The sequence below is a fragment of the Bos indicus x Bos taurus genome, chromosome 7 (genome assembly GCF_003369695.1).
Source record: "Bos indicus x Bos taurus breed Angus x Brahman F1 hybrid chromosome 7, Bos_hybrid_MaternalHap_v2.0, whole genome shotgun sequence".
Classification (NCBI taxonomy): Eukaryota; Metazoa; Chordata; class Mammalia; order Artiodactyla; family Bovidae; genus Bos; species Bos indicus x Bos taurus.
In genome coordinates, this window is record NC_040082.1 from 60169200 (window position 1) to 60194940 (window position 25741).

The 25741-nt window shown below is 37.6% G+C and overlaps 2 protein-coding genes across 17 annotated transcripts in view; both read right to left on the reverse strand.

Annotated features, from left to right (window-relative positions):
• Nucleotides 1–6458, reverse strand: part of PAIP2 (poly(A) binding protein interacting protein 2) — a 17652-nt gene extending 11194 nt beyond the window's left edge. The window contains exon 1 of the mRNA XM_027546329.1: nucleotides 6314–6458. The gene's annotated coding sequence lies outside the window, so the exon portion shown is untranslated. The remainder of the gene's footprint in view (nucleotides 1–6313) is intronic.
• Nucleotides 6459–13503: 7045 nt separating this feature from the next.
• MATR3 (matrin 3) overlaps nucleotides 13504–25741 on the reverse strand; it is a 39858-nt gene continuing 27620 nt past the window's right edge. For 3 of the 16 annotated variants that reach the window (XM_027546336.1, XM_027546337.1, XM_027546338.1), the window contains 13 exons: nucleotides 24866–24927; nucleotides 23832–23873; nucleotides 23389–23501; nucleotides 23100–23152; nucleotides 22547–22672; nucleotides 21619–21744; nucleotides 21267–21434; nucleotides 19988–20119; nucleotides 19305–19348; nucleotides 18830–19205; nucleotides 17031–17253; nucleotides 16444–16565; nucleotides 13504–15373 (listed from right to left, as the gene is read on the reverse strand). In XM_027546336.1, coding sequence (XP_027402137.1) covers nucleotides 15323–15373; nucleotides 16444–16565; nucleotides 17031–17253; nucleotides 18830–19205; nucleotides 19305–19348; nucleotides 19988–20119; nucleotides 21267–21434; nucleotides 21619–21744; nucleotides 22547–22672; nucleotides 23100–23152; nucleotides 23389–23501; nucleotides 23832–23873; nucleotides 24866–24927 — 1638 coding nt within the window. In that variant the 3' untranslated portion in view covers nucleotides 13504–15322. Of the gene's footprint in view, nucleotides 15374–16443; nucleotides 16566–17030; nucleotides 17398–18829; nucleotides 19206–19304; nucleotides 19349–19987; nucleotides 20120–21266; nucleotides 21435–21618; nucleotides 21745–22546; nucleotides 22673–23099; nucleotides 23153–23388; nucleotides 23502–23831; nucleotides 23874–24865; nucleotides 24928–25741 lie in introns of all 16 variants that reach the window. The other 13 variants (XM_027546330.1, XM_027546341.1, XM_027546334.1 and 10 more) reach the window with 10 other exon arrangements.

A 25741-nucleotide genomic window follows, 5' to 3' on the forward strand; every position in this document is an offset into this window, starting at 1 on the left:
AAAGTTGTCAATAACAGTCTGATGGGAATTTTACTAAAAATTTGCAGTTTAATCAGGATCATGTTTTTATGTTAAGCCCTCTGGCCAGGAAGATGGCATATCCATTTACTTGAAACTATTTTAATTCCTTAAAGCATAAATGAATCAGAACTTTTTACCAATAGTGGTAGACTATTTATAGTCTTCTCACTATAAGTGTTAGATAACATATTCCTAAAGAAACACTCAAAAGTGCTGAAAAGTAAGTAAAGTGGGAATTCAAAGAACAAAGTGGAACTTTAAACACTGAGGCTGCCTCTGCACTGAGGGCTTCTTTCTGTCCATTAGGCTTCTTTGAATCGACCTTGGATGCTTCAAGGGGCAAAAGGCATATAGGAAAGATGGAACAGGAGATCCTCCCGCTCTAAGCTGGGACCCCAAAGGGCTATATACTCAGGTTAAGGTTGAACCAAAAACGACTCCCACTCCCCACCAAGCTAATCAAAAGGGAACGGTGGAAGGGAACTCAGATACCGTGACTATGGCTGGACCTCTTATGGATAGGAGGAATAAATTCTCATCACCTGGGAAGTCCAGAACATCCCAAGTCATGAACTGAGTATAAAGTGGCCCTTGACTGGTGCCAGAGCCTGGCAAAAGCAAATGTAAAATTCTTTGAGAGGAAGGCATCTTCATTCGAGGCCTTCGGTGAAGTCACTCAGTCGTGTCCGACTCTTTGCGACCCAATGGACTGTAGCCTACCAGGCTCCTCTGTCCATGGGATTTTCCAGGCAATAGTACTGGAGTGGATTGCCATTTCCTTCTCCAGGGGATCTTCCCAACCCAGGACTTGAACCCAGGTCTTCCACATTGTAGACAGATGTTTTACCATCTGAGCCACCAGGGAAGTCCAAGAACCTCAAAAAATTAATCTTTAAGGCCAATGAAGAGTTCAAAATGAAAGATAACCAAATTCAAAAGGCAAAAAAAAAAAAAAAAAAGATACGACAAGCAAGAAGCAGTGCAATTTACAGAAAGCATAATCAAAACTCATGTAGCATGTTGCCACTCATGTGGCAAAATGATCATTACCTATCAAGCTTGAAAATATATTCAGAAAACAAACAAAAAAAAAAGAAAACAGCTAAATATAAAAAGTGCACACAATAGATTTGGAAAACAGCCAAATGATGATATATAAAAACCACAACATAAACAAAAATATAATGGGTTTGGCAGCAGACTAGATCTATACAATAGAACTGAAGATAAAAGAAAGTATCCAGAAAACAGCAAAAAGATAAAAAATACAAGAGGGTTCAAACAATATAGATGGCAGAGTGACAAGTATCAAGTTCCAAAAGAAAATAACTGCAAACCCAGACTGTGAGAACGCTACATAAAATATAGTTTTCAAAAAAATGAACTAGGAATTTTTCCATCCTTATATTCAGGAATCATTTCAATAAGAAGAATTATGGGATCCCCAAAGACAAATGAATCTAAAATTATAAGGGCTTGGTATTATTAACAACCTTTAATTTTCTCGTTTTGATAGGTCTATTCAGGTTTTCTGCATGTATGGACGTGAGAGTTGGACATAAAGAAGGCTAACGCTGAAGAACTGATGATTTCAATCTGTGGTGTTGCAGGAGACTCTTGCAAGTCCCTTGGTTCAAGCCATTCAATCCTAAACGGAATAAACCCTGAATATTCATTGGAAGGACTGAAGCTGAAGTTTCAATACTTTGGCCATCTGATGCGAAGAGCTGACTCACTGGAAAAGACCCTCATGCTGGGAAAGACTGAAGGCAAAAGGAGAAGAGGGTAACAGAGGATGAGATGGTGAGATAGCATCAATGACTCAATGGACATGGATTTCAGCAAACTCCAGAAGAGAATGAAGGACATGGAAGCCTAGAGTGCTGCAGTCCATGGGGTCGCAAAGAGCTAGACATGACTTAGCAACTGAATAACAAACCTCTCTGGTTAACCACAGTAATTTTTATTTCACTAAAATCTCATTTCTCCAGAATTTGAATTTTGTTACAACAGAAACGAATTTCTCCTATTTCATAGCTCATTTGACTATATCCCTCTTTTCCTTGATAAGGCTGACACGGGATTTATCATAAGGAAAAAAAACTCCAGCTCTACAATTTGCAGAACACAGTGAGTGTGAGGGGGGTGTGTGTGTGTTCACAATTTGCAAATGCATAGAATCTCTGGAAAGGTAGAAAAGAAACAGAGGCAAATAATATCTGATAAGGGAATTTTATTTGGAATAAAGACCTATTACAACTCAACAATAAAAGACCAACCAACCAATTTAAAAATGGGCAAAACATCTGCAAAGTTCTCCAAAGGCCAAAAAACACATGAAAAGATGCTCAACATCCTTAACTATGTGGAAAATGCAAATCAAAACCATGAGATAATACTTTATATTAGTGAAAATATGGAAAAATTGGAACCCTCATTCGCTGCCAATGGGAAATTTAAAATGGAAAACAGTCTGGTAGCTCCCCAAAAGATTAAACACGGAATTACCATATAACCCAGCAATTCCACTCCTGGGTATATTCCCAAGAGAAATGAAAATATGTATCTACATAAAAACTTACACAGGCAAAATGTTCATAGCAGTAGAGATACAACCCAAAGGTCCACCAGCTGATAGATGGATGAATACTGAAAACATCATGCTAAATCAAAGAAGTCAGTCACAAAGGAACACATATTGTATGACAGATCATGGGCATAAGATTTCTTTTTGAGGTAATGAAAATGTCCTCATTTGATGGAAGTACAACTCTGGTAATATACTAAAGACTACTATATACTTTAAATGGGTGAACTGCATGGTATGCGAACTATAGCTCAGTAAGAGCTGCTAAAAAAGAAAGAAATTTCACCAGATTTTGGTTAGGTTAAGAGCAGTTTTTTTCCTGATATCTGGCACTTTAAATCTACAAACTCTTTTCCTCAGCTATTTTTTGCCATTTATTGGTTTCCAGCAGTGTCCATACATTTATAGTCGCTACAAAATTTTAAAATATGAAAATAAATCTTTTAAGTTTTAGAAAGTTTCCCCCTTTTTCATCTCTTAAGAATTGTCATTAACCACTTCATGATGTATGTAAATAAAATCATTATACTATATACCTTAAACTTATACAATGCTATATTTCAATTATATCTCAATAAAACTGGAATAAAAAATAAAAACATTAACTCTTAAAAAAATTCTCATTAAAATTCAAACAGAATTCTCTCTCTGCTTCTTTCATTAAACTGACTCCACAAGGAATTTCCTGGTGGTCCAATGGTTACAACTCTGGGCTTCCACTGCCAGGAATCAGGGATCAATCCCTGGTGGCAGAACTAAGATCCCACAAGCCGAGTGGTGCCACCAGAACCCCCACAAAAAATCAAAAAGAAACTGACTCCACAGACTTACCACCTTTTCTTATTCCACTGGACTCTACTTTGAACTACTGTAGGCCCTTTAAAGTTATTTGTTGTTTAAACACACATATATTGTATACATATGTATTTTAGTTAGTGAGAGAAAATATAGAAATTTCTGCAACAGCTTCTATATTTAATTCAGAAGTCTGAGCAGGACGGAATTTTTTGTTTAATGTTTGGCAGTATAAAATAATGATTAAAAGCATGGGCTCTGGAACCAGGCTGCCTTTCTAGATATGTGACAGTGGGCAGGTTATTTAATCTGTTTCAGGTTCCCTATCTGTAAAATTGATAATAATAAGAGTACCTAGGCAAACAACCTAGCAGTTAACAGTATTACTAAACATGTAGAACAATTAAGATTGCTAGGGCAAGCTATAAGATAAAAACAACAGGTCCAACCACTTGTAGGAGTGAAACAATGTCACAGAAAAATCCCAAAGACTATAACCCTGATCTCAATTATAGTGTAACTACGTTATGAGGTAAGAAAAAGGATGGTACAACACGGCTGAAAAAAGCTCGAAGTGCATCAGAAATACCATCCTTATTTATAAAAACTGATACATAAAAGAAGCAGAGTCAGTTCAAATAAATTCACACTATCCAACTTGGTAGCCACCAGATACTTGTTGCTATTTAAATTTAAATTATTTTAAGGCAAAAGAAGAGGGTGGCAGAGGATGAGATGGTTGGATGGCATCACAGATTCAATGGACATGAACCTGGGCAAACTCCAGAAGATGGTAAAGGACAGGGAGGTCAGGGGTGCTGCAGTCAGTCCATGGGATCAAAGAGTCAGACACAACTTAGTGACTGAACAATTTTAATTCCATACAATCAAAATTTTAGTTCTTCGGTTGCACTTACTACATTGCAAGTGCTCAACAGACATGTGCTCAGTAGCTATCTTACTGGACAGCACCACTATGAACAATGAGGAAATTAAGAAAAAAGACTGAGTTACTGATAGTGAATCTCAGGCTGTATCATACGTGAAATCTTAATGTATCTGTGCAACAGGGTGATCCAGATCACCAAGACAACTTGGATAACTTTCATTTTGGATTGGGTTCAAATCCCAGATATGCCATTAACCACCAGAGGACTCTGAATATGTTACTAAATCACAGGCAGCATGCTACAGAGGTTAAGAGCACATAATCTCCGCTTGGATTTGAATTCCAGCTCTTATTAGTTGTGTAACATTGGGCAAGTTACTCCACATCTCTCTTTCATTTATAATCTTCATTTTACAGTAGTACTTGCTGCCTAAAGACACTGAAGAGTAAATACTTGTAAAAGTACTTTGAACAATGCCTTCCATTACTAAGGGCTATAGAAGTGTGTGCCTAATAAAAGAATCTCTCAAGTTTCTACTGCTTTCAAAACGGGCAGGACAAGCTTCTCTTCCTGCTTATTTCACAAGTTAAAATAAATATGAAAATCACCTTCCAACCCATAAAGAAACAGACAAGCAGGCTACACTTCTGGGAGAGTTACCTTTTTTTTTTTGGTCAAAGACACCTACTTGTTAGAAAAAATGAAGTTCTGAACAAGTTCACAATTAACAAGTGGTATAAACAGCGTAATTTGCTCAAAATATCCTCTCACAGACCGGAACAGAAACACAAAACAGCAAACACTAGGAATCTCATTAAAACCCTTAGAGAATTTATTTGCATACATAACCTGCAGCCCATGAAATTTCAAAGGCTATTTAAAGAAAACTCAAACTAACACCTGACCAACTGCTAAAACGCAAACTGTGAAAAATCATACCACCAGGTTAATTAGACAAGATTAGCCAGCACATGCAAAATGGGAATTTGTCTTCTGCTGAAATGTCAAAAGCTGTCAGCTGTTAGACCTTCTCCCACGGCACACTGGATGCCAAATTCTTTCTAGAGTTTGTGGTTTCTGTGAGATGATGGCGTTGCAAAATCAGGGAAAATAAGACAACAAAAGAAGCAGTAAAGGTCCCTTTTTGCAGTTACAGAAAATATCAATGCTGGCTGCTTCAACAAATGTTTTGAAACAAGTAACTTGAACACAAGCTATATATTTTTGATGGTGCGAGAGAATAAGCATAGTACAGAGAAACTAAAAAGTGCAAGAACCAAAATTGAAAAACGTGAATTGGCTAAGCCCTTAAAAGTTCCAACTAGTTCAAAACAGTCCTGGAGTAGGAGTTGCCAGTACTCCAAAGGACCTCCTAACCCGAGCACGGAATACAATGTAACTAAAATTAAGGGGTAGGGGATGTCGAAGAAACCGGAGAAAACAGATCAGAAAGGTACAGGCTCGCGGACGGTTACAAAACGCTCTACTAGTACGCAAGGCAACCCGCCAGTCCCTCCGCCCCTCTCTCTTCCCCCACCCTAGCCTCAGGAGGAGCGCGCAAGCGCAGCAAGTAGCGGCAGCGCGTGGCGACGCGCAGGCGTAAAGTGGGGAGAAACAATGAGCTTTGTTGCCGAGGCGGCAGCGGGGAGCAGGGGAAAAGGGTACCGGAGGCGGGGGTGAAGGGACTGGGGTGGGGGTGGGGGCTCGCGAGAAAGTGCTATCCCGGCAACCATCGCGCGCCACCGAGGACCCGGATAGAGAGCTGCGGGATCCAAATCATAAATAATAATGACAATGAGAAAAAAAAGCGACGGCCATTTCTCAAAGAAAGAGACTAAGTCGGTCCAAGATCATCTCTCAGACTCAACTGGAAGAGGCAAGGAACAACGGGGGCCATACGGGCTTGGGGGCCAACGACCCAGGGGACCCTCTAGGCCCCTCAGCCGTCGCCGAGGTGCTGTCCCTCGACCGCCGGGGCCGCCGCACCCTTCTCGCCGCTCCGCCCGAGGGAACCCCTCACCCAGTGCACGGCAGCGGGGACGGCAGCCAACGAATCCGGTCGGCCTCCGCGGATCTCCACAAGCAGCGCCGCTCCCCCGCTCGACGCGCGCTTCGCCCGCAGCCTCCCTTCTCCAGTCCAAACAAACACCCCAGCCCGGAAGTGACTTCACTTCCGCCGCTGCCGCCGGCCCCGCCTCTCGTTCTGTCTGCGCTGCCCTCCGAGGCCACCAGAGAGCGCACGAGAGGCAAAGGGAGACCCCCCCCCCCCCAACCCCCGCCTCCCCACCACAAAGTTCTTGTCGCCCAAGCTGCACACGTGTGCATGCGCAAAGGCCTTTCCTCCGTACCCTTGTGACCGCGGGGAACGCTGGGAGTGCTGTCACGTTTTCTTAGGAAAACTGGAGTGGAGCTGGGCCAGTGTCCCCACACGCGCCCATTCTTCAAGAATGATGGGATGCAGTGAGTGGGGGAGGTAGGAAGGAGTCACAGACAAGATACACAGACGTGGACTATTACACACCGCAACAGTTACCTCAAACACACTGACATCAAATAGGAACATCTAGATAACGAGAGTGCAGTCACACAGCCAGACACACATCAAACGTGATATACAGCGTCACACTATGAGTGACACGTACCAAATCATATCCACAGATCCTGACATAGAAAACATAACACAGAAATAATAAACTAAGACAAATTCACTGAGGCTTATTACACAAGCACCTGCACTCATACACGTCCAGGTACACCCTTTTCGAACCCAGATCTTACCACCACTATCCAGACATAGCATGAAAACGTGAACGTACCCTTGGCCAATCAGGCTTTTTCAACCACAATGGTGAACTCAATGTGAGCTGGGAATTGAGATCTATAGCCCCCTTTCGAAGTTACAAAGGAAATAGTCTGTTCAGAGGGAAGACTGAAGGGTGAGTTAAGGGTCCAATAATTTCCTCCTCCATGATCTCGGATGCGCTGCCCGCCATACATTTATCTATGCTTCCTTGCTTCCCCATTGGCAAGTCTTACGTATGTTTTTAGTGATACTAATCAAGGTACAGTGTATAGTATGTGTAAAAAAATCTCCGAATATATATTTGAAAGGGGACACAAGAAAACTTTCTTCCCCCTAGGGAAGTAAAATGAGGGACTGAGATTTATCTTTTTATTCTCTTGTAAACCTTGAATCTTAAAAAATCAAGCTTTTCTGCTAAAACTGAAGACAAAAATAAAAATCTCCCTCCATGGAGTCCTGAATCTGACAGGGCTTCTCTCTAGGGCCATTTCATTCATTAAAAATCTTTGAGTCAGCCCAAAGCTCCAAAGAAATAAAATGTGGTTACTCCTCAGTCAACCACATTGGCCACATTTGCAAATATGTATCCTAAACTGACTAAAGTCTCTGTGTGGATCACAACAAACTGTGGAAAATTCTTAGAGAGGGGAGTACCAGACCACCTTACCTGTCTCCTGAGAAACCTGTGTGCTAGTCAAGAAGCAACATTAATAGAGCCAGACAGGGAAAGACTGGTTTGAAAGCAAAGGAGAACAAGGTTGTATATTGTCAACCTGCTTATTTAACTTATGTGCAGAGAACATCATGCAAAATGCTGGGCTGGATGAATCACAAGCTGGAATCAACACTGCTGCGAGAAATAATAAAAAAGAAAAAACAAAACCAAAATCTTGGAGGTTACTGAGGAGAAATATCAGTAACCTCAGATATGCATGTAATACCACTCTAATGGCAGAAAGTGCAAAGGAACTAAAGAGCCTCTTGATGAAGGAGAAAGAGTGAAAAAGCTGGCTTGAAACTCAACATTAAAAAAAACTAAGATCAGGGACTTCCTTGTAGTCCAGTGGCTGGGACTTCATGCTCCCAATGGAGAGGGCCCAAGTTTGTTCCCTAGTCAGGCAACTAGATTCCAAATGCCCCCACTAAGACACCTTGCAGTCACAATAAATTAAAAACAAAAACCAAACTAACATTATGGCCTCCAGGTCCCATCACTTCATGGCAGATAGAAGGGGAAAATGTGGAAGCAGTGACATATTTTCTTGGGCTCAAAAATCACTGTAGGTGACTGTAGCCATGAAATTAAAAAAGATGCTTGCTCTTTGGAAGCTATTACAAACCTAGACATCATATTAAAAAGCAGAGACATCACTTTGCTGACAAAGGTCCATATAGTCAAACTATGATTTTTCCAGTAGTCTCATATGGACATGAGATTTGGACCATAAAGGCTAAGTGCTGAAGAATTGATACTTTAAAACTGTGGTGCTGGAGAAGACTCTTGAGAGTCCCTTGGACTGCAAGATCAAGGCAGTCAATCCTAAGGAAAATCAACCCTGAATTTTAATTGGAAGGACTGATGCTGAGGCTGAAGCTCCAATACTTTGGCCACCTAATGGGAGGAGCTGACTCAGGAATATAACCCAACGCTGGAAATGAAAGAAGGCAAAACGGGGTTGCAGCAGATGAGATGGGTAGACAGCATCATTGTTCATGAATTTGAGCAAACTTCGGGAGGTAGCGGAGGGCAGGGGAGCCTCCTGTGCTGCAGCCCATGGAGCAGCAGAGTTGAACGTGACTTAGTGACTCAACAATCCTAAAGCAGGGAAAAAGAGCTTGGCTTTCTTGGCTGCTGAACAAACAGCTCTGGGGAGGAAGACGGTGTTTAACTGTCTATGGAGTTTATTAAGTTTATAAAACTTAGGGAGTTATAAGTTTATTAAGTTTATAAAACTTATGGTTTATGGAGTATGATTAATTCAAGGAACCTGGAAGGTAATTTATCAACTCAAGGCTAGAAGAGGCATGAACAGATAAGAGTATAAAACCATAAGTTTATAATCTGTAGATGCTGTCTGGATGGTGGTGATGGTCTGATAGGAAAAGTGTCGCAAGGCAGGCAGGCTATTAAAGTTTGCCAGTGATAAGACACTGCAATGGAATCATCAGAGGTCCAGAATTTTAAAACGCTACAGCAATTCATGTATTGTTCAGGCAACAATTCTAACTTGAGATGGAAGGTGAAGTAGGATGCAGGAATCAGGAGGATGGTTATGAAGGCACAGGATGGTTATGAACAGGCTCTCACTGTTTTCATCAAATGTAAAAATGTGTGAATCTTCTGTCTCAAACACTCCATGTACAGATGAAATTGGAAAGATGTAAAGATATGGATATTTATAGTTAAGTCAAAATGGAAAAGTCAAAATTTCCTATCAATAGGGAATTGGTTAAATGAATTATGGTTAACAGAGTAAGATGTTATTTAAAAATGGCTAGGATAGTATATTCTATGTATGAAAACAAAAGTTGGCCTGACTTATAAGGGTCAAATTTGTAGAAAGTTTTAAGTATAAATAGGCAAGGTTTTTTTTTTTTTTTAAGGGTGATATGCACCTACAGATGTGCAGAATATAAGGGCAGAGGAAATTCCTCTTTTGCAGCGTCAAGCCCTACCTTGCTCGTTTTGCACAGCTTAGCTACTTACGATGAAATGGATCAGAGACACAACTTGTGCTTGTAAGCAGAATTAGCCACAATTAGGAAAATGAGTTAGGTTTTCACTAGTTTTTATCGTCTACTAATGGTCAAGGCTATGACTTTTCCAGTGGTCATATATGGATGTGAGAATTGGACTGTGAAGAAAGCTGAACGCTGAAGAATTGATGCTTTTGAACTGTGGTGTTGGAGAAGACTCTTGAGAGTCCCTTGGACTGCAAGGAGATCCAACCAGTCCATTCTAAAGATCAGTCCTGGGTGTTCATTGGAAGGACTGATGTTGAAGCTGAAACTCCAGTACTTTAGCCACCTTATGCGAAGAGTTGACTCATTCAAAGAGACTCTGATGCTAGGAGGGATTGGGGGCAGGAGAAGGGGACGACAGAGGATGAAATGGCTGGATGGCATCACCGACTCGATGGACGTTGAGTCTGAGTGAACTCTGGGAGTTGGTGATGGACAGGGAGGCCTGGCGTGCTTCGATTCACGGGGTCACAAGGAGTCAGACATGACTGAGTGACTGAACTGAGCGACCATTTAAACTCCAATTCCTTTCCACAGGTTTTTATCCCAGAGCAGATTAAGTGCACACAAAGAGCATAAACTGGTGTCTTCCAGATACAAGTGGAGGGGGAGGCATACATAAAAAGAACAGACTTGGCAGTTGCCAAGAAGTAGCTGATCAGAGTGATTTAACAAACCTGGCAAAACTGAGCAAATAGGAATTGGTCCAACTTTTGACAGGTGCAATGACTGAAATTGGAGTATTCTGTCCTTGTCAAAGGTAGGACATTCCTGCTGCTCTTGGTAGATTCCATTTGGATCAGGTAATTAAACCTGTATACAAATGGTGCATTATATATATATATATATCACAAGATTATATATAAGCAAAGATCATTAAACCTGTATTTAATGGCTACAATTTCCACTCTAAGTTTGTTATTGGTGTGAACACTATTTGTTTTTTCTCTGCAGCTGCTAAGTCGCTTCAGTCATGTCTGACTCTGTGCGACCCCATAGATGGAAGCCCACCAGACTACCCCGTCCCTGGGATTCTCCAGGCAAGAACACTGGAGTGGGTTGCCATTGCCTTCTCCAATGCATGAAAGTGAAAAGTGAAAGGGAAGTCGGTCAGTCGTGTCTGACTCTTCGAGACCCCATGGACTGCAGCCTACCAGGCTCCTGCATCCATGGGATTTTCCAGGCAAGAGTACTGGAGTGGGGTGCCATTGCCTTCTCCAGTTTTTTCTCTACTACACATAAAAGACTGCACCCCCCTTCCTCTTAATTTTCATGTTCCCTATTGTACATTTGACTTTACAGAATTCTTTAAATGTATGGAAATTATAAATCTAAGGCCAGGGCTAAAGATAAAGGCTTTAATAAATGTCAATACAGCCTTTTAAAAATTAATCATATATTATCCAACAGTTCTCACGTGGAATTTTCAAGCTATTATCTCCTGGTATCTTCACATTTTTTCCTAACAAGTACCTTAATTGAGCTCTAGCTTCTATCAACTATAGTTAATAATTCAGCAAATTATATCCGGAGTGAACAGTATCAACTTCCATTTTTCCATTCACTTAAAACTTCAATAAATTAGCTGCTCATTTTATTAATGTCCCAAGCAAAAGATAAAGGGTTCACCAGGGAAAGCAGTATTGAGGGCTCTTGGGTGTCTCCCACTTATAACCTTAAAAAATGCTTCATGAAGGATCCCAAATATTCTTTTCCAACATTTCCCTTACCTTTAGTAACAGTAGCAAAACCTTTAAGCCACAGTATCTAAATCAGGCATCTGACCACAAGTGCCTAAGTAGTATACTTCAGCTATAAGTAAATCAATCATTCTCTAAAACGTGGCCTCTATTCTTGACATCACCATCACCTGGGTAATTTATGGAAAAATGCAAATTATTAAAATCAACCATACACCCAGTAAATCAGAAATTCTAGGAACAGGGCCCAGTAATGTTTAAAATGAAGCTTCCAGGTAATTCTGATACATGCTAACATTTGAGAACCACTAGTGGAGAAGGTCAGAGAAGGCGATGGCACCCCACTCCAGTACTCTTGCCTGGAAAATCCCATGGATGGAGGAGCCTGGTAGGCTGCAGTCCATGGGGTCCCTAAGAGTTGGACACGACTGAGCGACTTCACTTTCACTTTCATGCATTGGAGAAGGCAATGGCAACCCACTCCAGTGTTCTTGCCTGGAGAATCCCAGGGACGGGGAACTTGGTGGGCTGCCGTCTATGGGGTCGCACAGAGTCGGACGATTGAAGCAACTTAGCAGCAGCAGTGGAGAAGGCAATGGCAACCCACTCCAGTGTTCTTGCCTGGAGAATCCTAGGAACGGGGGAGCCTGGTGGGCTGCTGTCTATGGGGTCGCACAGAGTTGGACACGACTGAAGTGACTTAGCAGTAGCAGCAGTCTTAAAGAATTCACAGAAGCATTTTGTTTGTATACCATGTCTCAAACCTGACATGCAACGGACATGCATCAGATTAGAGAGGCACTTTTAACTCCAGCTTAACCAACAGCTCAGCTGAAGGTCCTGGTTGGAGAATACCTCAAATGCATTACCACCCAACAGTTGATCTTGGGTGGATATAAACAATATCCAAGGCCATATTCTATGGAAGCCACCAATACAGAGGAGTACAGAGCTGCTCACCCCTAGCCTTAGCTTGTATTATCCTAACCAAACTGTGTATACCAATTTTGTCTGACTTAAAAATATGCAGCATTCCTACAGATTTCCACTACATACAAGCCTCTTTCGTCACAATTTTTACTCACGTCATTTTCCAGTTCAAAGCCACTAAACCTATACTGTGAACAAAATCAGGCCAAAAAAATGTGTATTCTTCCACTTTTATAACCTAACGCTGCCATACTATTTAATAGTGTGTATGTCCTTTTCACCCTAAAGTGAGAGTCACTCAGTCATGTCCAACTCAGTCCATGTTGTGACCCCACGGACTATACATCCATGGAATTCTCCAGGCCAGAATACTGCAGTGGGTAGAGCTGTTCCCTTCTCCAGGGGATCTTCCCAACCAAGGGACTGAACTCAGGTCTTCCACATTGCAGGCTGATTCTTTACCAGCTGAGCCACCAGGGAAGCCCAAGAATACTGGAGTGGGTAGCCTATCTCTTCTCCAGTGGATCTTCCTGACTCAGGAATCGAATCGCACTGCAGGTGTATTCTTTACCAGCTGAGCTACCACGGAAGCCCTTTTACCCGAAGAAAAAGGGGTAAAAGAATTCAGAGGCTTGATATAAGCTTTAAAAGTTCCTTATAATCTATACCATATAAAAATCTCTAGAAGTACTTATTCAGTACTCAATAGCCAGAAATCCACATTCCTCATTTACAACTCTAAATAAAATTATTGGGTTGCTAAGATCTTATGGAAAAACCTGAATGAACTTTTTGGTCAACCAAGTGTTTTTAAGATACACACTACTACAGCTAGCCAACTTAAGCCTTATCAGAGTAATTCTCATAGGCCATATTTATTAGCAATGATAAAATAAAACTGTAAAACAAACCAAGTTTCCTTCACTCAGGGTTAACGTCTATATTAAACTAATAACTAAAATGGGAGTGGGAAAATTTTCTACTTTACAGTTGGTTAAGTGAAAAACATTCCTATTAAATAAAGGTTTGTCATAATCTGGGAAATAGCTGTTACAGGTTTATTCATCATTAGCAATTTATGAGAATTTATACTTTCCAAACCCTAGCAAATGAAGATATTAAACATTCTTTTCTACACCTTGGTGTATCTAACAAAGTAGGACCTATGAAAAAAAGTTGACAGAAAACAAGGGATGCCATTGTACACAAAATGCTTTGTATATAGCTACTGTTAGTTAACAGTTGGAATTAAAAGCTGGTAATTAGTAAAGGCCAAAATTAAACTGAGATAAACTGGCAAGGATTTTTTTGTGCATGTTACATTAAGGTGTCATTTTCCCCTCAGTGATAGATCATAAAATTTCTTCCATTTGATACATCCTTTAATAGATCTAAGTGGTTCAAAGAGAATCCCTTAAATTCTTTTTTAAATTAAAAATTTGCTTGACAATAATCTCTTAAACCAATTATCCCAACATATTTTGAAAGGCTGATACAACTAATTCTTGTTATTCCATGTTATTTCCAAGATTATTGTTAACGCTTAGACATATCTAAACATGAGCTTTTGTTGTTTGTCACCCTTAGCATTTTGAACTCCGAAGGTCTGAAAAAACTATGAATAGTCCAATTTTTAGTTATGTAACAGGAACAAGAAATCCACCAGCACCAAAAGCTTTAAAACTCAGATTTTTAGTAGCAGTTTTTAGAACACTCTAGATTAAAAATGGAATAATTTGTTAAAGCATGCAAGAAAGTTTAACAGTAAATAAAAACCACAACTGTGACAAATATATTGGTTAACACCTCAAACATGTATAACCAATGAACATGGCCTAGGTTTTTGTTTTTTATTGGTACTCACTTAAGAAACTTGAATCCACAGATATAAGCAGTATATAATATAACCAGAAAGTTACAAGTAAACACAGATTATACATGCAAATTTCTGTTCACAAAGGTCACATATGCAAGTATATGAATTAGAAGCGTGCATCTAAGATTATGGCCAAACTTTTTTTAAAATGCAGAAATGTAAAATTACATCTTGAAAATACAAAGAGATGGTCTACACACTTCAAAAATCAAATGTTGCTTATACCAGATGATGTATGACAGCTACAGGATTCAAGTGACAAGCAATAAGATCTCAAGAAATTAATACTGGTCAAAGAGAAGGGGAATATTTTTACATTTCACTGAAAATACATTGACTTCTAGAATACGAAATCTAGCAGGAACTTAGGGGAAAAAATTACAGAATCTAAAGCCAATTACTTAATATTTCTTATTACCTAAACAACAACATGACATTGAAAGAAAACTGCACCTGCATTTTAATTACCAATCTCACATTAGTGAAGTTCTCCATAAACGAAACAAAACCAAAAATGCTTCAAACTCCAAATGAAAAGTCTGCAAGGCTCAGATTAAAATGTGGAATGTTTCAGATGAAAGTAATAAAAATACAATTGGTTTTGTTCTTTATTGAATGGAATCAAAAGTTTTGACATATCTCTGAAGCTTGGAACTACTAAATTTCATTTCTTTGAATGCTTCTACATATCTTTCTTAGTGGTGCAAGTGTCTTTAGCATACGAAGTCAGTCTCTACAAAGTATTTCTGTCTGTTACTATTTTGATAAAACAAAAACAATTCTTCATTAACTTAACCGTATATGTATTTTTGCTATAACACTTAACACATGAACAGACATCTATTATCTATTATTTTCCACTAAAACAAAAGAGTACAATAGTTTTCTTCTAACTATCAGTATTGTATTTAAAAAAGGTTAACATTTAAAAACAAAGAACCATTATTTTCTTTGAAATCATTAAGCTTCTAGCACATCTCAAACTTCCTTCTTCTGCCTGCGTTCCTCTGCCAATTTATTCAGAAATTTCTGAAAAGAAAAGAAAAAGTTACAAGGATTAAGTCACCTTAGTGAAACATAACAAATGGATTAACTACAAAATAAAATATTCTATTGAAGTTTAGGGACCTGAGTCTAATTTAACTATAACCTTGTCAATATTTGTAAGATCCAGTTATTCTTATCAAGCAGGTATAAAACTAAACTGGACACCACAGTAAGGCATGGGAAAAGAAACAGTAAAATATGAAAAAGTTACTTCAATGTGCAATTAAGACTAACTTACAGAGATGAGAAAACAAAGACCAAAATACGCACATAGAATAACTGCTGCTACCCCAAGAACTTAAGATTAGTTAAATGACATGTATTTATTCAATGCCCCTTCTTCTAAGACAAAGGACATTATTAAATTTCTGCTACCACTGAAAATAACCAATGTCCTTAATACTCTAGCAGCTTTATATTATAAATCAGTATTATCTTTTTTAACTCCTACTTTCAAGTTTTCCCTCATCTATTTCAATACTTGGTGTCCTTAAGCCACTAACTAAAACACCAAACTTTCAAAATATCCAAACAGAAATTTGTTATTCTTTATTATGTTGTGCTTTATTAATTTTTCCTTTTACCTGTATATCCTTTTGATCATAAAACTTCACTGAAGTGTCATTATTAATAAAATAATAATTTAAAGTCAATGTAAAAATCATTAAGTATAAAGGGATATGGCACTTTATAAAGTTGAAAAAGGCTTTATAGTATTTCACTTGACTTTCAAGCCTCCGGTATCTTCCAAATTAGAGAAATTACAGTCTAATAATCATTTGAGAATACTCAAATAACTCTTAATTATACAACAGAATTTGTAACGTTTAAATCTATAAATTTAGAAATTACTAAATTATCATTTAGTTAATAGTGTATTCTAGAAAGAGGTTTAGCAGATGCTTCCAGAGTTCATCAAACTGCTCAAGGCCCATCAATAAAGAATGTTATCAGGATAAAGCGTGCTGGGTCCACAGATGGTACTGGTCCATAAACTTACGTGACTTGTTAGTTTTCACAAAAGAACTCTCCTCTTTTAGATTCAGCCTTACCTTTAATTTCTGATAATGAGGAAGGCTGCTGCAATGAGTATTCTTTGCAACTTCTTCATTTGTATAAAAGAGTGAACACAGCTTACAGTAAAACCCTGTTTTAGGTATCACATAGTCTATACCTAGAACACAAACATACATTCTTACAAATTCAGTAAACTGAAGATTTTAATAGTGTTCTCAAATCTTTTTTTTTCCTGTCAATATAATTTGAATGAGTTAACAGTTGTGACATGTCCAATATAGCCTACGCTAAAACAAAGCAAAAACCATAACATCGTTAATAGCTTGTATTTTAATTGATGTTTAAGGGCCCACACCTAATTGTTCTCTTAAAAATGTTGAAATAGAACGGTGAACAAAACAAAAAGCAATGTGAAATTCTCAGAAAATTTTATGAGGAGAAAAAAGAACATATTATGGAATGGTAACAAAAAGAGGAAAAAAGAATGCTTCAAGTAAGATTTACAAATTGTTCTGCGTAGAACTTCATGCTATTAGAGTTTATTATGTAAGACCAATTTAAAAAAATCTTATAGTAAGAGTTTGGGGAGGGTGAGGGATAACAACAAAGCCTTAAATCTCACCAACAGGAACATTGGGTTGATATGGTCCAATTCTATACTCATCTGGGATTGTATAGTCCTCCTTGTTTTCATCACTTTGGCCATCTGCATTTTCACTTGTATCTTTGTTGGGATCATCAGCATTCTCAGCAGATTCAGCACCTGGCTCTGTATTTTCCTCATTTTTAATTCCATTTTCCAACGCTGCTTCATTTTCTTGGTCAAGTTCCTCGATCTTGTCCACCTTAATTTCAACCAAACCATCATCATTTTTGTCACCAGATTTAAATGCCATGCCCGATTTACGAAGTTTCTGAAGTTCCGAATCTTCCTCATCACCAACCTCATCTAGAGTGACAAAACCTTCCATATTCCCTGGGAAACGACGCTGTTAAGAAAGACAAATTTACTCTGCAACAATTATCCTGCAGTATCCCTTCCATTTGCTTTACTTGAAGGGAAAGGGATAGCGTCTTTGCCTTCATTTCCTCACAAAAAAAAAAAAGGGACTTTTCTTTCTCTCCCCCCAAATTTACTAGTTTAAAAAAAAAAAAAACCTTAGCTTGTTTTAAAACTAAGTAATCCAAGCCTTCCCTTATATAAAGAGCAGAAAATAAACATGAGGACATTCATACTCTATACTTTGAGACTTATGCTGCAAGATAATCAGAGCTGATTTCATGAAGTATCAATAAGTTGAATGATGTCCTTCAAAGAAGGTATCTTATGGTGCCACTCTTTTTGTTTACAGAGCAGTGTTTAAAATACCACTGTGGTTTAAAATCAAGCTCTGGAACATAACTGCTTAGGTTTAATTTTTGGCTCTGCCATTTATAAAAGCAGTATGACCACAATCTACTGAATTTTAACATGACTCAATTTCCTCATTCATGAAATATGGATAACAAGCATCTGTGGCATAAGGTTATTTTAAGAATCAGTTAATTAGCACACACAAAGAGATTAGAAAAATTGATGGCACATAATGCTCAATAATTATCAGCTCTTAAGAGCACAAACGTAGTACTACATAACTATATTTCAGCCAGAAAAAGAATTTCAAGGCTAACTTATTTGACCAAGCCATCAAAATCTGGAGGTCTATAAATAGTAAGTTTTCTGGTAGTAGAGTATATCTTAGAAGGAATGAATGAAAGAGGATTATAATAATCTCATTTCAAGACTCATTTATCTTATGGAGTTCTAAAGGCATTGTAATGCTCTAATCTTTAATGGAGATAGTCAAGTACACCATGGGTCTTCTGATTTAGTATTTTTCTACCATGTATATATTTTTATATTGCGATTTGCCTTAATTTAATATGTGATATGTGTTCTAAGAAAAAATGTTTTAAAACCTATTGAAATATCTAATCAAGGTTACATTTCTATAATAGGAAAATTCTTCAAGTTCTACCATTTTTGACACAATGTTTTAAGTGTCCTGGGTCAGTTACCCCTGGGTCAGGTCAGTTAACTTACTGTAAAATCCATACCCCATATTTAAAAAAACAAGCTGGACTATACATAAAGGCTGCCTACTACTCTTTACACACTACCACTACCAAATAGAATCATATACAGCTTTAAGTCTTTCTCCTTTGTTACTAAAAAGTTCTCTTTGTGAATTGACATTTTTCTATTGCAGTTTAGTCCTATTCAATCTATGTATTGCAGAGTTTAGATGTCAATTTTTTTAGTGATTCCTATTTCTTCCTAATGTAAGTCACTAATTCTATTAAATATGACCCTAAGATAAATAATTTGAAACACTGATCTAGTTTTCTACTGCAACAAGTCAACATAAAACCTTCTTTTACCTTTTTAAGCTTTTTCTTTGCAGCTCCAGAAGCACTGGCATTTGCATCTTTTTTCACAGCTTTGTCTGAAGGTTCTTTTTTCCCATCAGATGCCACATCCCCTAAATTAGCAAGATCTGTTTCATCTCCCACTGAACTGCCACTTTCTAGCAGTGCTGCTGCTTCTTCTTCATCTACAAGTAGCTCATCTTCAGATTCAAGAAGCATGTTAGGCTCTTGTTCTGCCTGGTCATCCTTTGTATCTTTTTCACCATCTTCACCTGACTTCTCTTCTTGTTCTTTACCTTCAGCAGTACTTTCAGTCTTCTGAGAACCATCAGTTTTGGATTTCTTATCACTTGGAGATTCTTTGCCATCTGGAGAGTAAGATCTTTTCCTGAAACCAAAACAAACACCTGAATTAATTCTACCGAGTTGGAAAACGAAGGTTTAACATACTAGTGTATACAGACATAAACACACAAAATGAAATTACCGGGATTTATCTTTTTTGAGTAAGTCAATGCCTCTGTTGGGAATCTAAAAGACAAAATTTCACCAGTTACATAAATGTATTAGATTTCATAGAGTATTTAATTATCCAATTAACTAATAAACGATGACCATCCTTTATATATCAACTAACCTTATTTAAACCATACCTAAGAATGTAAGCTGCCCTAACATTATTAATTACCACCAACATTTGAAGAGCAGTGAATAATAATTTTGTTAAAGCTTTTCAAATAGAACCTTAAGTAAAACAGATAAAAACAAAGATGCTTTATACAGACATCAGTTTAAAAACTTCTGTATTAATGAAGACAAGAAAAAGAGAAAAGATCACTCTCTTTCAATAACTAAATCCTATGTATGTATTAATTATTTACTTATTTCTGGTCATGATGCTGCATTCTGGCTTTCTCCAGTTGCAGTGAGTGGGGCTACTCTTCGTTGAAGTGCTTGGACCTCTCACTGTTACAGAGCATGGCTAGAGTGCAGCTCAGTAGTTGTGCACAGAAGGGATCTTCCCAGATCAAGGATTGAACCTGTGTCCCCCACACCACCAGGGAAGTTCCTAAATCCTACATTCTTAGCATGTAAAAATTTATAAAAATGTCATGGCTTGAAAAGCATGAAAATAAGCTTTATAAAGAACCTGAATCAAACACTACATACCCTGAGTACCAATTTTTTGTATTTTTCAGACAGGTCAACTTTTACACATCTCCCTTGAAACCAAAGGGCCTTTTTCAAACAGTGGTCAACCATTGCCATTGCATCTTCTCTGGTCTCCATCTCAATAAAGGCCTGGGGCAAGAAAAACAAACAAAAAAAAAGAACAAAAAATTAATTAGAAAGTAAAACTTTAGAAGGATACAAACTCATGAAACTATAAAAAGGTTAACAAAGAAAAGATGCTCTACTTACAATTTTAAAAATGAAATATAAGTATGAAATAACTCAATCCATTAATTAAACTCACATAATTTGAAAAGTCTAATATCCAGTGTTTATAAAGCTCTTAGAATGCTGCTGCTGCTGCTAAGTCGCTTCAGTCGTGTCTGACTCTATGCGACCCCATAGACAGCAGCCAACCAGGCTCCCCCGTCCCTGGGATTCTCCAGGCAAGAACAATGGAGTGGGTTGCCATTTCCCTCTCCAATGCGTGAAAGTGAAGTCGCTCAGTCGTATCCAACTCTAGCGACCCCATGGACTGCAGCCCACCAGGCTCCTCTGTCCATGGGATTTTCCAGGCAAAAGTACTGGAGTGGGGCGCCACTGCCTTCTCTGCTTAGAATGCTAGTATGATCGTATATGAGTATTATTTTTTGAAGAGCATTTGGCACCGTCAAAGAAAAGAAAGCAAGTATCAGGATCCACAACTTCAATTCTGAAATTGTATCCTTCAATTATATGCATAAATTCACATGCCACAAAATCCACAGCAGCATTAATGGCACAGCAAAAGAACTAGCATCTCTGCTGCTGCTGCTAAGTCACTTCAGTCGTGTCCACTCTTAGCGACCCCATGGACTGCAGCCTACCAGGCTCCTCCATCCACGGGATTTTCTAGGCAAGAGCACTGGAGTGGGGTGCCATTGCCTTCTCTGAGAATCTCTAATATCCATTAATTAAAGAAATTAAATTCAGCACAGTTTACTCAATGGAATCATGTGTAAAGTGGAAAGTAACACTTTAATATAATCTCATTTGAAGTAAAGGGGGAAAGTATACTTATATACACAAAGGAAGATCTTTGGAGGCAAACTCTGGAAATAATATTAGCCAAACTAGAGAAAAAGATCTTTACTTTCCACTTTATTTACTCAATATTCAATAATTTGGCCGCCAAATTACACCCCCACCCCTTCACTAAAAATGAGGATGTTAAAATAACTTAAAAAAAAAAAACTTTGAGAAATAATCTTTTTCAAAACTTCTACATGTATATTACCTGACTTTTCATCCTCATCAGTATATAATTCTTTATTTTCCCATAAGGCTCAGCAAGCTTGAGGACAGCACTGTCAGAATAGCCAGAATGAGGTAAGTTGCTGAGATGTATCACTCGTCCAAGCTCTTGTTTTTGATCAAACTTCTGGTCTGGCTTCCCCTCAGGTTTCTTTAATACACAGGAGGGAAAAAAACAAAAAACAGAGGAAATCAAATTAGTAAGTATGCCATAATTATTAGTCAAGATTATTCTAGATATTAGCAACAATTTTAAACAGCTATAAGCTGGTAAATATTAAAATGATACACTAAATAACTGGTGATACAAATCTGGAAAAAGAGAGATTATTTACCTTTATTCTCTTATACTTCTGGGATAAATGAACTCTCACTGGCTTGCCAAATACTAATGCTGGGGTGGTTGTGTAATAATCCACTGCAGCCTGAGCATCTTCTGTGGTTGCCATTTCAATAAATGCCTAAAATTGAAAAAATATATATTTACATTTCCAAAAAACCACCCAATTCCATACTGTCCAAAGTCTTTCCAAAAATATTTAATCATTATATAGAAAGCATTTTCAAGAACCTGAGAGAAAAAAAAAATCTCTGATTTCCTATTTTATTAAAGATCATCTCAGACTTGATTACTTTCATGACACTAACACTATCATTTATTATGTACTGAATTTGAAACAATAATTTGGCACCATTTGGTTAAAAGTTTGAAATGTTTTTCCAAATAATTATGTTTATATAGTCCTTACTATGCTGCTAAGTCACTTCAGTTTGTCCGACTCTGTGCGACCACCCCATAGACGGCAGCCCACCAGGCTCCCCTGTCCCTGGGATTCTCCAGGCAAGAATACTGGAGTGGGTTGCCATTTCCTTCTCCAATGCATGAAAGTGAAAAGTGAAAGGGAAGTCGCTCAGTCGTGTCCAACTCTTCGCAACCCCAAGGACTGCAGGCCACCAGGCCCCTCCATCCATGGGATTTTCCAGGCAAGAGTACTGGAGTGGGGTGCCATTGCCTTCTCCCAGTCCTTTCTATAGCAGTAGTATAATAAAGATAATGTAACTGCTTAAGAATCACAATTTATAAAGTTACTAACAATCTATTGGTACTAGAATTCATTACTGATTGGTTCAACTATTGGCCCTTTCCGTCATTACATTCCACATTGATGATTTAAGCTAACATTCTTTTTTCTAATACAAAATAATATATTCTCTTTAGGATATACTTTAGTGATGAATAAATACTACACACTTAACTCATACCTCATTAATTTTATTTAGAATAAGATGATTTGAAATAACTCCAAATGGTTCCACCAGTTGTAATAGTTGATATCTCAAGTTTTTCCCTCGCTGGAAATCCATGATGTGAACAACTCGGCTAGTTTCCTATTCATTAGGAAAAAACCAAGTTAGTAAATAAATTTCTTTAGAAGCAATACGAAACAGTAAAATATTAAATCTTTTATAATCTGTAGTCAGTCAGAACAAATTAAGTATTTAAATATGTCCCTGGAACAAGCCTCATAGCTTCAGAAAACAGTGTCTGCACTGATATTTAAATCAACGACTGTTATATAATTAGATGGCAAACTTAACTTTGAATCAAGGTGAAATCTCTAGACTGTGGACATATGAAAACAAAGTTTTAACTCTTATCAGAGTCACGTATAAAAGCCTGTTGGTTTTCAAACTAAAACAATCTTTCTGTAATAAGAACTACAACACAGATTCAATTAGCAATGATTCAAGTCAAATCACACTTCCCCAAAGAGCATACAGCCAATACAGTAAAAGCAAGAGCTTTATTACTGACCACTCTGCCTTTCTGCATGTGTCTTGGTCCTTGCAGGTTTCCATTTCCAGCACCTTTATGGGGAAAAAGTATATTTTCAGTCTTAGGTATACTTGTCCTACCAGGCTATTTAAATTGAAAAACAGACATCTCTCCAACAGCAAAAGAACATCACAAATGAGTATCATGTATTCTCATGAAATGTCATCTTTGAGTTACATTTCAATGACACTTCTTTTGCCTAAAATCACTGCATTTAATCTTTATGATAAAAACTCTTACGGAAAGGTAACATGAATTTTATAATCACCCAGATTTCCTCTTGGTCCAACTGCTGGTCCCCCAAGATGAAATGATGGGGGTGGAGGTCCCAGAATTCCTGGTGCTGGGTTTGTAGACTGCTGCAACATGAATGGATCACCCCTGGGAATATGAAAACATAAAATACAAAGTATGATAAAGAAGTCCATCAAAAATAACTGAAATTTACTGCTGAAACACTCCTTGTATGACAGTGATTCCAATATTTGGGGGCATTTAATGCATGATGTAACTAGGGGGAAATCTATAATAAAAAAATAAAAATTACTACATAAAATAGTTTCTAAAAATTCTTTCACCCATGATGACTTTTAACAAACTCATATTAAATAAAGAAATTAAGAAAATATTGTTTATGAAATGTGAAAAATTTAACCTGAATTCCTTACATTGATCTCCTTTACAAACAACAGCTTAAAAAATTTAACTTACATTGTATGTCCTGTATCAGTGTCAGGATTCCATTCTGGGTAGCTTTAAAAAGACCAGAAAATTAACTTTAAAATAAAACTGTTCTTTTCACAAAGTAGCCTTGTTTGGCCTTTAAAATAGATTTATTAGTAAAATTATACGGTAGTATAAGTGTTAGAAATATTACTGTTTAAAACATGTCATATAGATACTTCCAAAGGAAAATGTCAAATTAATCAAAATAAAGGAGAATTAACTTGCTCCGTATTGCTTAAAATGTTAAGTAATGTATATTGCAATAAAATAGTCCTTTATCTGTTTTTTTCTTGGTGGGGGTGGGGGTGGGGGTGGTGGTGGTCAGGAAGGGTCATACAACTTGTGGGATCTTAGTTCCCTGATCAGAGATTGAACCCTGCCTGGCCCATGGCACTGAAAAAGTGCATGGAGTCCTAACCACTGAGCATCCAGGAATTCCCTATATTTGTTAATTCACAAAGAAGTGCTATATGAGGGACTGGAAATGTGGGTTATATAGGGAAACAAAGATTGTATGTGAAAATGGCCACCCCAGTGAACAATGGGCTTCATGTTCTTTAGGTAGGGAGATTCTTTACAAATTCTATCCTAGCAGCTTAAACTCCATCACAAGTATCTCAAAAGCAAAAAATATATCCTGAAGGGTTTTGCTTTAAAACTTGTTACTTCTAGTATAACTTCCCCCTTTTCTTCAAGGAAAATATTTTCTTTATTCTCAGAGCACATATTATTGTTATTGAAAATGCTCTTATAAATCTATTTTATGCATCAATGGCTATCTTTAGGTCTGTTAAAAATTCTTTCCATTTTAAATAACAAAGTACCGCTATCACTCCACCTTAATATTCCACATACAATTCCAGACCTAAACATTGTTTGTAACTGGTGATTGCCTGGACAGTGTCAACTATTCAGTAATAACAATGTGGATATTACAAGTAAACGATGAATTCCCCGAAACCAATCAATGGCTGTTTCTGACAGTTAACTGATGCTTTAAAGGTATTTCAGACTCCTACATTTCAAGAAGAAGCTGGCATCGACGACTGTGACTTGCTCCATTGATATGTTGACTCCACTCCTGTAGCAAAGTAAATTAGCAGAATTAACAAAACTAAAACTAAGATTTCTTTTCAACCATTCAAACTCTAGGATGTTAATCTATATGTCTATATACAATTATCATAAACTGAACACCTGACCATTCACTAATTTAAAACCATTTCTCTGAATCCTTGTAGCTTCATCCTGCCCTCAAATACTCCATGCACATTCTTGGAAAAACTGGTAACTTGGTTAACAAACTAAGAGACCTGACAGGGAAAAGACAGAGTTAATAAAGATGAAGAGTAGTAACTGACTTTGAGATCAGTAGGCATATTAATTTCTGCTGCAGACAAAACTGAAGTTTTATTCACATATTATTAGAATTGCTTTCACAGAACTCTGATAAAATAAATATCCATGCTTATATCACTTTTTAAGAAAACGTATACTGTAAGTATGAATAATTAGTTAAAAATAGTATCTTTAATTTCATCCAGCCTTTGAGGTATGCTGTAAGTGTACTATAGTCACAGAAAGCTAAGTTAATTCAACAGGAGTGACTTTTCAAGGAAACACTCCCCAATTTATCAAAAACCTAAGCTTCCATTATATTTCCCAAAATTAGAGAAGTAAATTTCAGGAATGTCCATTTCTAAGTTTTAGGAAGGAAAACATTTTATTTCTTCAATATTTGCTTTATGATTATTTTAAATTTTGAAGGGATTACTTTTTCCTTTACTTTATTCAAATAAACTATCCTTTCTTTAAAAATCCACATGTAAATGATTAGCATTTTAGGCAATATAAAAAGAAGAGTTAGGAAAAGTAGGCTTTGCTGCCAGACTGCT